Source organism: Sarcophilus harrisii, chromosome 3 (assembly GCF_902635505.1).
Source record: "Sarcophilus harrisii chromosome 3, mSarHar1.11, whole genome shotgun sequence".
NCBI classification, from domain to species: Eukaryota; Metazoa; Chordata; class Mammalia; order Dasyuromorphia; family Dasyuridae; genus Sarcophilus; species Sarcophilus harrisii.
Genome location: NC_045428.1, coordinates 365687783 through 365701771, shown reverse-complemented (window position 1 = coordinate 365701771; position 13989 = coordinate 365687783). Strand labels below are relative to the sequence as shown.

General features: G+C 33.2%; 1 protein-coding gene across 1 annotated transcript in view; it reads left to right on the top strand.

The window, feature by feature from the left end:
- LOC100921509 (aldehyde oxidase 3-like) overlaps positions 1-13989 on the top strand; it is an 83896-nt gene that overhangs the window by 30737 nt on the left and 39170 nt on the right. The window contains exons 13-21 of the mRNA XM_031960221.1: positions 3383-3492; positions 4991-5175; positions 6691-6853; positions 7230-7319; positions 8836-9005; positions 10112-10226; positions 10388-10510; positions 11425-11521; positions 13852-13976. Coding sequence (XP_031816081.1) covers positions 3383-3492; positions 4991-5175; positions 6691-6853; positions 7230-7319; positions 8836-9005; positions 10112-10226; positions 10388-10510; positions 11425-11521; positions 13852-13976 — 1178 coding nt within the window. The remainder of the gene's footprint in view (positions 1-3382; positions 3493-4990; positions 5176-6690; positions 6854-7229; positions 7320-8835; positions 9006-10111; positions 10227-10387; positions 10511-11424; positions 11522-13851; positions 13977-13989) is intronic.

Genomic DNA, 13989 nt, shown 5'->3' with positions numbered 1-13989 from the left:
CCTTTAAAAGTGAGAAAGCCCTGGGTTTTAATCATGGGGTCAAGAATTAGCAGTTCTTGTAACTTTCTTGGGCATATAAGGAGATTTAAACTCCTAATTTCAGACTCACAATCTAATGTTTTTGTTAAACTATATTTGCAGTATGTAATGCCAAGAATGAATTTGGGGCAGATGGAAATAATTAGTAGGGGAAGGAGGTGTAGTGCTATTAGCATATGTTCTCTGTTTGATGGGGTATATATGGTGGGTGAATTTACCTCGTTGGGAAGTAATTAGTATGTGGAGTGAGTAGAGGGCTGTAATGACTGTTGACACCTAATAGGATGAGTGAGAAATTAGATCAGGAGAATGTAGTTATAATTACTATTAGTTCTCCTAAAAGGTTGATAGAGGGGGGCTGGGCTAGGTTAGCAAGACTTGCTAATAATCACCAGGTGCATATTAGTGGAAGAATTATTTGGAGCCCTCGAGTTAGGATTAGGGTTCGGTGGTGAATGCTCTCGTAGTTAGTATTGGCCAGACAAAATAGTATTGAGGAGGTGAGTCCGTGGGCGATTATTAGTACAGTGGCTCCTATAAAGCCTAGAGGGGATTGTATTGACTAAAAGTGTATTAAGGAAGCAATTCAGAGTATTAAAATTTTATTTAAAAAAATTATTGAGAAAAAATAAAACACCTTGATTATTGAGAAAAAATAAAACACCTTGAAATCTTTAAATCATCAGGTAAGGGTTAATAAGGTAATAGTTATCATTTCTCTTTCTTTACAACAAATTTTTATAATATGACCAGCAAGTGTCTTGTCTTCTCTAGTTTTTCAGAGCAGACTGGAACAAATTTCTATAAAATTCTCCATTAAAGAAAAACAAAACACAAAAAAACACAAGCTCCTTGATATGAAGATGAGGTCAAAAACCATATCTAAGGAAATTGGGATTGAGAGGTTACTAACTTGTCTAGGCTCATACAGATAGTAAGAATCCATGTTAGGACTGTACCATAGTAGGTAAGGAAAAAGAAAAGTAGGTAAGATAGGGAAGATATTGTCTTGTTTTATAGATGATGAAATTGAGGTTCAGTTGAATTGAATAGCTTGTCCACATTTTTAAAGAAACAATGAGAAAACATCCTTGTGAGGGTACTATAGATTATGTAGCTGCTGATTATTCAGTTTATGGACTAAGTGTGTTTTTTTTTTAACTATTTTTGGAGGTTAGCTTTGGAACTGTTCACTGCTTGTTAATGATTTCCACAGGAGGGCAGCAAAGCACAGAAAATGTTTTTTTTTAGGAAACAGTTAAACCAGCATGATTTCTTGGAGGCTTAGATTAAACATCTGAAGTCAGATTTGCTCTGTGTCAGTCACAAATTTATTTATATTTAGCCCTTGCAAAAGATGCCATTGACCATTATGTAAATACAGGTTGAGAATGGGAAATATATCAGTTTGATGGATCATTTATTATAGGGAAAATAGGTCAAAACTCAGAACCTGCTGAATGTGGACTAGTGGGATCATTTTCAAAGAAAGAAAGGACAGAATTGTCATAGAAGTAAAGCCTGTGATAAAAAGTAAAGCTCTTCTGCCATTCCCAAAGGATGAGACATAGTGATTCTCAAACAAATCCAAATGTGCGATCAAGGAGGTCTATGGCTGCTGGTCAGAACATTTTGGGACCACTTTTTCTGGAAGTACTTACCAAGGGAGGAAAAAGTGTAATGACTTTCTAGTCAGGTAATATGCTTGACTATGAAATAGTATTGTCCACGACTCCTCATCTTATTTATTACCTGTGCCTTTGAATGATTTTTTTTTGGCAGTTTTTAAAAATAAAATCTTTTTGTTCAGGACAAAGATACCACTACAGATATTCAAAAGAATGTACTGTGGGTTTTGAATTAAAATTCAGAACTAATTAAATTCTGAATTAAAATTCAGAATTAAAGTTCAGAACTATTTTGCATCTTTGGAATAAGTGTATAATTAAATGAGTACTTTGAAGGGGATAATGTGAATGTATATGTTTTATACCATTAGTCCCTTTCCTTAAGAAAGATACAGTCAAAAGAGAATGTTGGACTTCAAGAGAACTGGCTTTGAATCCTCACACTATAATTTGATACTTATGTGATTTTGTACAAGTCACAATCTCTTCTGCTGTACATAATAATGTTATATCTCCCAAGAATAATGTTATTCCTATCAGGAAACTTATGTGAATCAAAGGAAATGATGCATATAAATTACTTTGTAGTCTTAAATGGTCATAGAAATGTCAGCTGTTATTATTTAAATGATTTATACCTCCTTTTATTTATTATGGTTTTTGATAGTGTCATTTTCCTCTTCTATAAGAATGGATCATTAAATACCAGGTAGTAATTAATATATAATTATATATAATATATTATGTATTACAATATAATTAATATATATACCCTGAAAGCTAGTTGGCATAGTGGCTAGTTGGCATAGTGGATAAAAGTGCCAATCCTAGAGTCAGGAAGACTCTCATATTGAATGCTGTGAATAATTCACTTGCCTTGGGAGTATACTTTCCAGGGGTGTACACTTGGACAACGAGATCATTCATACATTGCCAGAGCCATCACAGTATGAGGCTCCTGAGAAAAGTGTAGAGAAGAAGAAGTATTAGATTAATTACCAATTGAAAGTCTACAGCAGTGTTTTGCTGACCTCATTGTTGTGGGGCTGTGAAATCTGGCCTATACCATGTATACCATGTACCATACTATGGCATTTTAAAAATCATTTCCATTTGAATTGTTTTAGGAAGGTTCTGAATATTAGCTGGTGTGACGACTGTGGTCCTTTCTCCAGTTAAAGTGCCAAGTATTCAAACTTTATTGGAGCATACCTCCAGTGGGCTGGCCACATTGATAAAATGGCAAATGTATGTTTGTCTAAAAGACTATTTTACAGAGAGCTCACTCAAGACAGGCTTTCACAGAGTCAGAAGAAGCGATAAAAGGACACTATCAAGATCTCTTTAAAGAACTTTGATATCAATTGTGAGACATGGGAGAACTGGCATAGGACTACCCAGTATGAATGATATGTCTACATAAAATAAATTGTGATGCTCTATGAGCAGAACAGAATTGCAGTAGCTGGAGTGAAATGTGAAATGTAAAAATGTAAAGGCAAATTTACTCCAAATGTTCATATGGACTATTTGTGCCCAACCACTGGTTGAGTCATCTGAGTTCATACATAAAACATTCAGGCTTCCTTGGATATCTTTTTATTTCAAATGCATTTTTCTTTATAAGATTGATTATATTTGGCATTATAAGAATGTAGCTTGTTTTTTTTTATTTTGGTGAAAACTTTATAAGAGATTATTCTTTTGCTTTACAGAAGGAACCCAACAACTCCCTTTAAATGATCATTTTCTTGCTGGGTCGCCAAATGAAAAACTTACACCTGAACAGGTTTTAGTCTCTGTTTTTATTCCTCTCTCTAAAAAGGTAAGACATAATGATGATCCTCTGTTTTGTTTTTAGCAAAGTTGTTGCTTTTAACTCTATACAACATTAGGCTAATGGGGTGGGGAAAGGGTGTTGAAAAATGCTAAATTTATAGCAAACCCCACACAAATACTTAGTATATATTTTGTACATACAAACATGAATAATAACATTAATTTCAAATATTAACAATCACATGTTGATTCTTTAGAAAATTTCATAACTTTTCCTGTCTTGAAATTTCATTAGTTTTGAAAAGATGATGATGCTTAGAATCATAGAATTTTAGAGCTTGAAGGCACCTTAAGGACCATCTAGTCAAGCTTTGTTTATTTGCATATGAGGAAGCAGGCTCAAAGAAACTCTTAGATAGAGGATATACTCATGATTACTTGACTGGTTAGAAAAAGACGCTAGACTTGAACCAATACCTCTATGGAGAAAATATTAAAGATAAAAAATAATTTTTTTCCCATTTTGGTCATGGTGTTCTAAACAAACAAGAATGCCAGCAAGGTGGTCAAATAACCAACTAAATTTTAAGTAATACACAGGAAATTGCTAGTATGTGAAAGCCTTATTCCTTTATTGATAAGATCTGAACAACAAAACTTATCTAAGTACCTTTTTGCCTCTCAACAAGGTAACAGACTTTATGCCTCATAGGGAATCTTAAACATTCATATCTTTATAAGCTTACTGTAGTTTAGCTAGATGGCACCCTGGATCAACCATTAAGTTCCATTTCAAATTCAAATACTTCTTAGATGTCACTGGGCAAATCATTTCACCTTGGGCTATTTCAACTTCTTCATCTGTAAAATGGGGACAATAATAGCACCTACTTCCCAGAGTTGTGAGAATTAGATAAGATAATATTGGCAAAGCACTGCAAACTTTAATGTGCTATTTAAGTACTAGTTATTATAATTACATTATGTATTATAATCATTATTATTAAAAAATACGGAGATATTGTCATTACTGAAAAAAACAGGTATTACTGGTATTCTCCTTTCTTAAAACTATAGAATTAGATCTCAAACAAGATCTTAGAGATACATTAGTACAGCTGACTTTTTTTACAGATGAGGAAACTGAGGACCATAGAGGTTAAAGGACTTGGCTAATGTTATACAGATAACATTTGGCAAATTTAGGATTCAAACCTAAATTCTTCCCTAGCTTGTGAATTCTCTTTCATTGTATTTAGCATGGACTAGGTGCAAAATATTCACCAGATGCAATAGAAAAACCACAGAATCATAGAATTTTAAAGCTGGAAAAAAACCCTAGAAATGATCTTGTCCAACCCCTTCATTTAAAGAAAAAACTAAATTCTAGAGAAGTGAAGTGATTTATCTAGGATCACACAAATAAGATTAGAGATAGAATTGAATCCTAAGTCTATGGTTCTATGATTCCAAAAAATGGAGTGGGTTAATGTAATAGAAGGAATACAGAAAAGAACTGCATTCATGTTGTTGTTTTTTTCCAGTGGGAGTTTGTGTCAGCTTTCCGACAGGCACAGAGTCAACAGAATGCCTTAGCAATTGTGAATTCTGGAATGAGAGTCCGTTTTAATGATGGCACAAACACCATTAAGGACTTAAATATTTTATATGGAGGAATTGGCTCTGCTACTGTCAGTGCAAACAAATCATGTCAGCAGCTCATAGGAAGGTACTGTATACATTCAACCAGTTTTTACTATGCTATATGATATAGAGAACACAAGGATGAAGGGAGAGGACATTTACAAATTACTAGAGTACTGACTAGAACATATTAAGAGCATTAGAGAAGTATGGATGAGATATTATGAGAATTCAGAGAAAGTTCTGCTGCATGGACCTGGGAAGGCTTCATGGAGAGCATCATTTCAATGTTGGATGGAATCAATTATGGAGATCCTTGAGTACCAAGTAGGTTAAGTAGTTTGTCCATTATTTATTGGTCCTGGGGAGCCATTATAGGTTTTTGAGTAAATGGCTCATATGACTAAGAGTTGCTAGTTCTAAAGAGTGTTCTGGCAAAAGTACATGTTGGATTGGAGGGGAGAGAGAGCTTAATTAGTATTCAAGTTCATTTCATGTGAGTAGTAAGTGAGAGTGCCCCTGACTGTTATCCCTTATCCAATTAATGTCACATATACATTAGAATGAAAGTATATTATATGGAAGCACCTACAAAATTGGCCTAAGAATAAAATACTTGTTTTTAAATCAGGGATCTGTGATTTCATTGATGTGGGTAACTCACAATCAAAGCTGATTGTGTCATTTCCCCTTCTTAGTAAATAATATTTAGGAGTTATGGTGACTTTCCAAAATTGTCGCCTAATGACCACACTTTCAGCAATAAACCTATCTGAGGTTTCTGAAATGGTTCCTTGGGCCAGTTGAAATTTTTGAAATTTGAAATTGAAAACTTTATATTATGTTTGAACCTGGAGAGTTCATATTTTATTGATATAGTTTTCAAAAGCATAAAGAAAGTTCCATGCTATGATGAAGCACTAGACTGGATTGAAGCTAAGCAGAAACAAAATTTGATGAATACAATTCATATGTATCATAGCCCAGTTGCATTACTGTACTATGGAGAATGATGGAGAGCTTTCAATGATCCCAAGGTGCTTCCTGACCCATTTTTTTTTTAACACTAATAGTCTTCTGATGGTGCAGTATGCTTGCAATTCACGAAACTCTATGATCTGAAGAGTAAAAATTATAGTTGATATAAATAACAATGAAAAATATATTGTGGACATATAGATTGTAGTATATTACCAATTATGATGTATTTAAAATTATGTGAAAGATGACATACATGAAAATAGCAAAAATAAAGGGATGAGATGTCCAGCCTACAGAGATATTCACAAAATATTAAAAATCTGCAGTATATTGGGTCGACCCTCTATGGAGACTTTGTGGGAAGATGTGGACACGAGCATATTTATGTTCATGGATAGATTATACCTTATATTATTAGAGTGAGAATCCACATCATTAAGATCATAGATACATTTAAGTTGACTGCAGAAGAATATGTTCTTATATTATAATTTTAACATAGGAATACTTTCTTAACATTCAATTAAAGTAATTTTAAAAAGATTTAAGTATATTTTCTTTTTCACAGTTGCTTTATGTGTATTTTATTGGCCTAAATTAGTATTTTTTTTTAATCTAGGACCTGGAATGAGGATATATTAGATGAAGCCTGTAGGCTAATTCTAGATGAAGTGACTATCCCAAGCTCATCCTCTGGTGGAATGGTAGAATACAAAAGAACTCTCATGATTAGTTTCTTCTTCAAATTCTACCTGGAAGTGGTGCAGGAATTAAATATTAGGGTAATGTATTTCTGCTTTTGTGTCTAGCATTAATTTTTTAAGACGAAGATACTTGATTACTGTAATCAAAATCATTTTTATCTAAGAGCAGAGGTTTTATTTTTGATAATTTTTGTTTTATTCCTAATCTATTGTTAAGAATTTGAATGACATATAATTGTGTTTATAATTTCAAAACTAATTCTTAGTTGTATTTTAAAATTATTTGCTATATAGCAAAAGAGGCTTTTTGAGAAAAAGGTTTGGATAAGTATCAAAATACTACTTGGGGTTAATCCAACACATATGTTTTCTCAGTGATTTGGTGGCTAATTAACTTCAAAAATCACCAGATTTATTTTAAAGCAGTTAAGATATCTTTTTTCCCCCGCTCCAGAACCCTGGATATCCTGATGTCCCAAACAAATTTCAAAGTGTCCTAGAAGACTTCCCCTTAACCATACCCTGTGGGACACAGGCTTATGAGGTCAGTGGGTTTAATTTTTCTAAAAAAGTAAGATGGCAAGTTAAACAATGGAAATATTATTCATTATGACTTTGGAGTTTTGTTTTGTTTTTTTAATATATAATCCTTCAAAAACTCATGACAGTTCACTCCAGTAAGCATGATAGAGCATGCTTGATTTTAATTAAAAAATTTATTGTCTCTAGATAGCAATTTAATTCAATATCTGTAATTATGATTATCAATGGAAGGGATCAGCACTGACAACTGAAAAAGGAAGTGGTGGTAGGGGGTGGGGAGAGGGTAACAGGAAAGTTTTCACAAAGAAGGAAATACCTGGATTAAATCTTGAAGAAAGACAAATGAGGAAGGATGTGCATTTCAGGCATGGAGATCAACTTTAGCAAGGAAGCAGTAGGATCAAATATTATCCTGAACTTAGAGTGGAATTTGTGAAGGGGAGTAATGTGAAACAAGGCTGGAAAGAGTGAAAAGTAAGGTGTAGAGAGCTTTTAGTATCAGGCTATCAAGTTTACATTTTGGTAATAGGAAGTTACTGAATATGTTTTTAAAAGGAAGTGATGTAGTCAGATCCATGCCAGAAGATTATTTTGGCAGATAGATACATGAAGATTATATAGAAGAGAAAAAAGAATGGAAGCAGGGAGACCAAGGTTATCACATGAGGGATAATATAAATTCAAAAAAATTTAATTTCACTAACATAAAATGGAATGAATGTGAAGACCACAATTCGTATGAGGAAAATTTGGGGATTCTAATTAACCTTAACCTCAAGATTAGGCAACAGTGTGATGTGACACCAAAAAAAAAAAAAAAAAAAAAAAAAAAAGCCCATGTAGGTTTAGGCTATGCTATGTTCATGTTTATAATGAAATAAATAATGGTCCTGCTGAGTTCTGCCCTAGTAAGACCACATTTGGAGTACTGGGTTCAGTTTCAGCCTTTACCTTTCATGAAGAATAATGATTCACCGGAGACTGTCCAGAGGATACTGTTTAGGAAGATACATTGTCTTTAAATCATATTATATGGGTAGATTGAAAGAACTGGGGATGTTTATCTTAGAACAATAGATTTAGGAGGAACCTGAAAGTTGACTTCATGTTCTTGAAGGACTGTCATGTGACAAAGGAAATGGTCTTGATCTTCTTGGAGTTGCAGAGTTTGGGGTATAGGGAGATAGATTTCATCTTGATTTCTAGAAAAGCTTCCTAAAAAATTAGAGTGGTTTATTTCAACAATCTATGTGTCAGCCATATTATAGAGTATATTCTTGATCAAATATGGATTGGATTAGATAATCACTAATATCCCTCCTAATTCTGAGATTCCTTGATACTGTAAAAACTTATTTGGGGAACAACAATAGAAATGAGAAATATACCTTCCAGAGAACTGCTTAAATTTTTTTTGTCTTTGTTTTGTTTTGATTTTTTCTGAGAAGTATGAACTTTTGTCTATATGCTACAAAATTTTAAACTTTGGGGTTTGGATTTTTTGTTTTTAAACATAGTGTATAGACTCTCAGAAGTCACCCCAAGATCCCGTTGGCCGTCCAGTCATGCATCAATCAGGTATTAAACATGCCACTGGGGAAGCCATATTTTGTGATGACATACCTGCTATAGATGAAGAACTCTTCTTAGCTGTAGTAACCAGTACAAGGCCTCATGCAAAAATCATGTGAGTTAATATAGAAAGTATTGGAAACCATCTACTGTTGACAGACACAATTTCATATTCAATTATCATTGAAGTTTTTTGTTCATGTAAATTGAACTGTTTTATATTGAAAAACAGTCCTGGGATGTTGCTTAATAAAAAGACATATTGTAAGAAAAACATTTAATAAATGTTTGTTCAATAAATACTTATTTTATGTGTATTGTGCTGGGGTTACAAAGATAAATTAACACATAATTTCCATTTCCAATCCAATATGAGAAAATGAAACATTTAAATAAATAAGTATAATGTAGATTAGAAAAAAGTTGAAGGTAAAGGAAATGTCAAAAAGAGTGGCTTTTGAGGTTCAAAGATGGAGGGATTTTTTTTTTCCTGAGGCAATTGGGGTTAAGTAACTTTCCCAGGCTCACACAGATAGGAAGTGTTAAGTGTCTGAGACCAGAGGCCACATTTGAACTCAGGTCCTCCTGATTTCAGGGCTGGTATTCTATCCACTGTGCCATTTAGCTGCACCAGAGGGTTTTTAATTAATTAATTAATTAAGGAGCTTGGGGCATTAAATAAAACCTATGGAGGAGGTGACACCTAAGGTCAATTATCCTTGAGGAAGAGGAGAGATATCATCAGACAGAAGTGGATGAAAATATAAAGCCAGGTAAAACAAAGGAAGGGAAGTCCCTCTTTAAATGGAGAATTATTACTTTAAAACTTTGAAGTTTTAAAGAGGGATGGAATATTTCATATAATCACCTTAGCTCTTTAGGTTTTCAGCCTGTTTCTCTAAATAAACATTTACAATGCATATTTTCCTATGATGTCAAAACTTAAGTAACTTCTCTCAAATTATATCATGACAATGGGAGCAATCAATTATTATGATATATTTTTCCTTTTTTTTTCAGCACTCTCTAAAAGAAATCATGAAAATGTCTCATGAAGTGAATGTTTTTTATTTTTTCTCTATAATTGTGTTTTTATATTGAATTCTCAGTATTGAATCAATCATTCACTGGTTATATGAGTGCATTTCTGGAATTCATAATGGATAGAGGTTTTGTTCTATTTACCCGTCTGTATCACTAATGCTTAGGTTCTTTTCCTAGTTCTATTGATGCATCTGAGGCTCTTGCACTGCCTGGAGTAGTTGATATAATAACAGCTCAAGATGTTCCGGCTGCAAATGGTGATGAAGAAGAGAGGCTGTATGCCCAGGATGAGGTACTTTGCTTGTCATTGTTCATGTCTACAAGAACATAGGATGCTTTGTTTTGTGTGTATCCCAGACCTGTAAACTAAGTATATTTTATTATGTCAGGAACCGAGTATAGTTCTGAATGCTCTGAAACTAGCCTAGCTTACATTGTTGGTTTGTTCTGCAGGTAATCTGTGTGGGACAGATTGTCTGTACTGTGGCAGCCGATTCATACTTTCATGCTAAGCAGGCAGCTAAAAAGGTGAACATTGTATATGAAGACATGGAGCCAGTGATTGTGACAATAAAGGTACTTTGTTTTCTACTATCTCAAGAGAATACTGAATCATTTAACCGTTTTTAGTCCCTCTGTCAAGATTCATATTATCATTTGAATTTCATGATAATCTACTTCTTGAAACATTCAAGTTTGTCATTTCCATTGTACTAATGAAACTACATAAAATATGGCAATAACCATTACTAAATTCACATAACTTAAAGCCTTTCAAAATACACTACATGTGAATTTTTTTCCTTTGAAACTTGCAATAATCCTTAAAGATGCAATTATTATCCTCATTTGGGCATTGGTGTCCATGGTGGACCCTACCTGCTCTCAAGAGAAAGGTAATGGGGGAACAAAAAAGTTATAACAGATAGAATTTAGGATTAAAACCAGGAATCTCAACAAAGTCATAGTCAGTGGGGGAGAGGAAAGTCTGTGGGTTTTTTAGGGGTTAATGTAAAGTTTTTAAGGTCAGTTTTTAAGGGGTCAATGAAAAGTTTCCAGCCTGGCTGCTGCCTTCATTGGCACCCATGGAACCTGTGCAGCTGTGGATAACTGTTCAGTTTGCTAGAGCAAACCAGAGAAAATAATTTGGTCTCCTTCTATGCCATTTGTGTTAAATCTTCTCAGGAAAGAACAATAGATTCACATTTAAAGAGATTTGAGATAAGTTTCATTTGTAGTCCTGTTTCCTCACTTACTCTGTGTGTGTGTGTGTGTGTGTGTGTGTGTGTTTCTTATTCAAGAAAAAATAAAAACTAAGGAAGTAATTAAATATAATAAAAGGAGTCTTCACAATGACCCAAGGCTGTGAATATATTGCCTACTGTGGTTTTATATGTTAGATGATAATGGGGCACATAAAAAGTCTGAAATCTTGAAGTATGCACCATTTTTGATTGTTTGCTTTGTTATACTTGTTTTTGTCTTCATAGGATGCAGTAAATCACAAATCATTCATTGGATCAGAAAGAAAATTAGAACAAGGAAACATTAAAGAAGGATTTCAAGCTGTTGATCAAATCATTGAAGGTAAGTTTCTGTATCCCAGTAGGTCAGTATGATGGGAAGGATGTTTTAATAAGTGGCTCTTTTAGAGCTTTCATACAGTTTTTTCTTTCATAATATGACCAATGTGAAAATGTGTTTTGTGTGATTGCACATGTATAACCTATTTCAAATTGTTTGAAGTCTCAGGAAAGTGGAGTGAAGAGGGAAGTGAGAGAATCTGGAACTTAAAAAAATGTCAAAAATTGTTTTTAAATGCAATTGGGGAAATAAAATATTATTTTAAAAATAACTTCAATGCATTTAACTGAATTCTAATGGAAGGGAATAAGGGTATGGATTATCCAAATTAAAAATTTTTTTAAATTAAATTAATTTATTTAAATTGAAAAAATCTTTAATGCAATGCTCCTACATGATGAACCTGGTTTAAACTGGAACTTCAGTCACACACCCCAAGAGAACCTGAATTCAAGAATGCACACTGAAAAGCTTCTTCTAGCTTTATTCAGCTAGGTATAGCTGGATATACCTATTCCTAAGGTATAGGAAAGATATAAAAAATTGTATTTTCATCACCAATAACTTGACAAGTATTTTTCAACTATCTCACTGTTTTAAAAAAAACATTTCTAACTTCCTGATTTTTTAATTCAATTTTATTTTTAAGTACCCATCATTTTTTCATTTTATGTTTATTAAATCATCATTTGTCTTATCTTATTTGTAAGATAAACATATTTCACAGTAGCTCATAGTATTAAGCATCAACATAATTTTTGAGTTGAATTGGTGTAAAATTGTTGGATAATTGTATATGTAAAACACTTTGCAAACCTTAAGCACTATATAAATATGAGCTATCATTATTTTGAATTATTATAAATATTGTAGACTGAGAGGCAATGTAGCACAGTGGAGAGGAGTCAAGATTTGAACCCAGAATACCAGAATACTGGTTCTTACAACTTGACTTTGAGCAGGCAAGTCACTTAATCTCTGTTTGCCCAAGTTTTCTCAACTATTAAATTGGAATCAGAATAAAATCTACCAGTCAAGGCTGTTGTGGGGATCAAATTTGAAAATAATTATAAAGGACTTAGAACAGTGCCTGGGACAAAGTAAGTGCTTTATAAATCTAAATGATTTATAAATTTATAATTACAATAATAATAATTATTAGTGGTGGTGCTGTTATTAAAGTTATTATTTTTATTTGTAAAATGAAAAGTTGGGTTAAGACTTATAAGGTCACTTCCAATTATAAACACATGATTCCACATTTATAATTCTATCTTTCAGAGTGTCAAGAGCTATTTGGATGGTAATACTAGTTTTCCCTATTGCTCAATTGTTTCTGTGCTCTTTGTTATCCAGATACTCATTATTTCTCATGCATGTTTAAAGCTTTATTCTTCTCTTCCCTCTCCTTCTTCTCCTCCCCCTCCTTGTTTTTGTTTTCTTTTGCATTGATTTGTGGTTAGGTGAAATTTTATGAAAATTTTTCTTATTTTTGCCCTATACTTCACCAGATTATTTTTAATTAACTGAAGTCATTGGAGGAAATTAGTTAACATAATAGATAGAACAGTGGGCATGGGTAGACCTGAATTCAAATATGGCCTTAAGACACTAACTTTATGACTTTGTGAAAGTCATGTAACATCTGTTTGCCTCATTTTCTTCAACTGCAAAATGAGGATAATAATAGCACCCACCTCCTAGGAGTTTTGTGAGAATTGAATTAGTTAATGTTTGTAAGTACTTAGCACAGTGTCTTGCACATAGGAGGAACTATATAAAAGCATATTCCCTTCCCTTTTGCTTCCCTACCTCCTCCAAGAAGTGAATGCATTTTTATTCTATGTTTTTGTAAATATCTTTATGGTTTTTCCAGTTGATGAATATATCAAAGATATATGGTTGGTAGACTGATGAATTTGAGATGTTCAGTTCTCCAGACAGTTTGAATGAAGGAATAATCATCATTTAACCAGAACACCCAATCCCTAACATCTTAGAAGTGATGTGTCCCTGTATTTGACTTTGGAGGGCAATTCTTTTTCTTAAGCAAACTTATCTTCTCAATTATGTCAAATGAATTCCAGAAGTGATTTCTAATCTTTCTGGAGATAATGGAAGGACAGTTTGAAGAATAGTTATGCTCTAGAAACAAGATGGATTGTCTTTAATTATTCTTTATACTTATTCCTTAAGCCATAAGGAAATCTCCTATTTAGGACCTGGAAAAAGATAAACTTTTTGAATTTTATAAAATGTATTATATTTTCTTTATTGTATGTCAATTTTCCCCCTTAAACTCCCAATATTGGCTGTTTCTCCTTGTGTAATAGGTGAAGTACATGTAGGAGGACAAGAACATTTTTATATGGAAACACAGACTGTTCTTGTGATTCCAAAGTCAGAGGATAAAGAGATGGAGATATATGTATCAAGCCAAGATGCCGCATCTGTGCAGGTGAAGTCCTTTA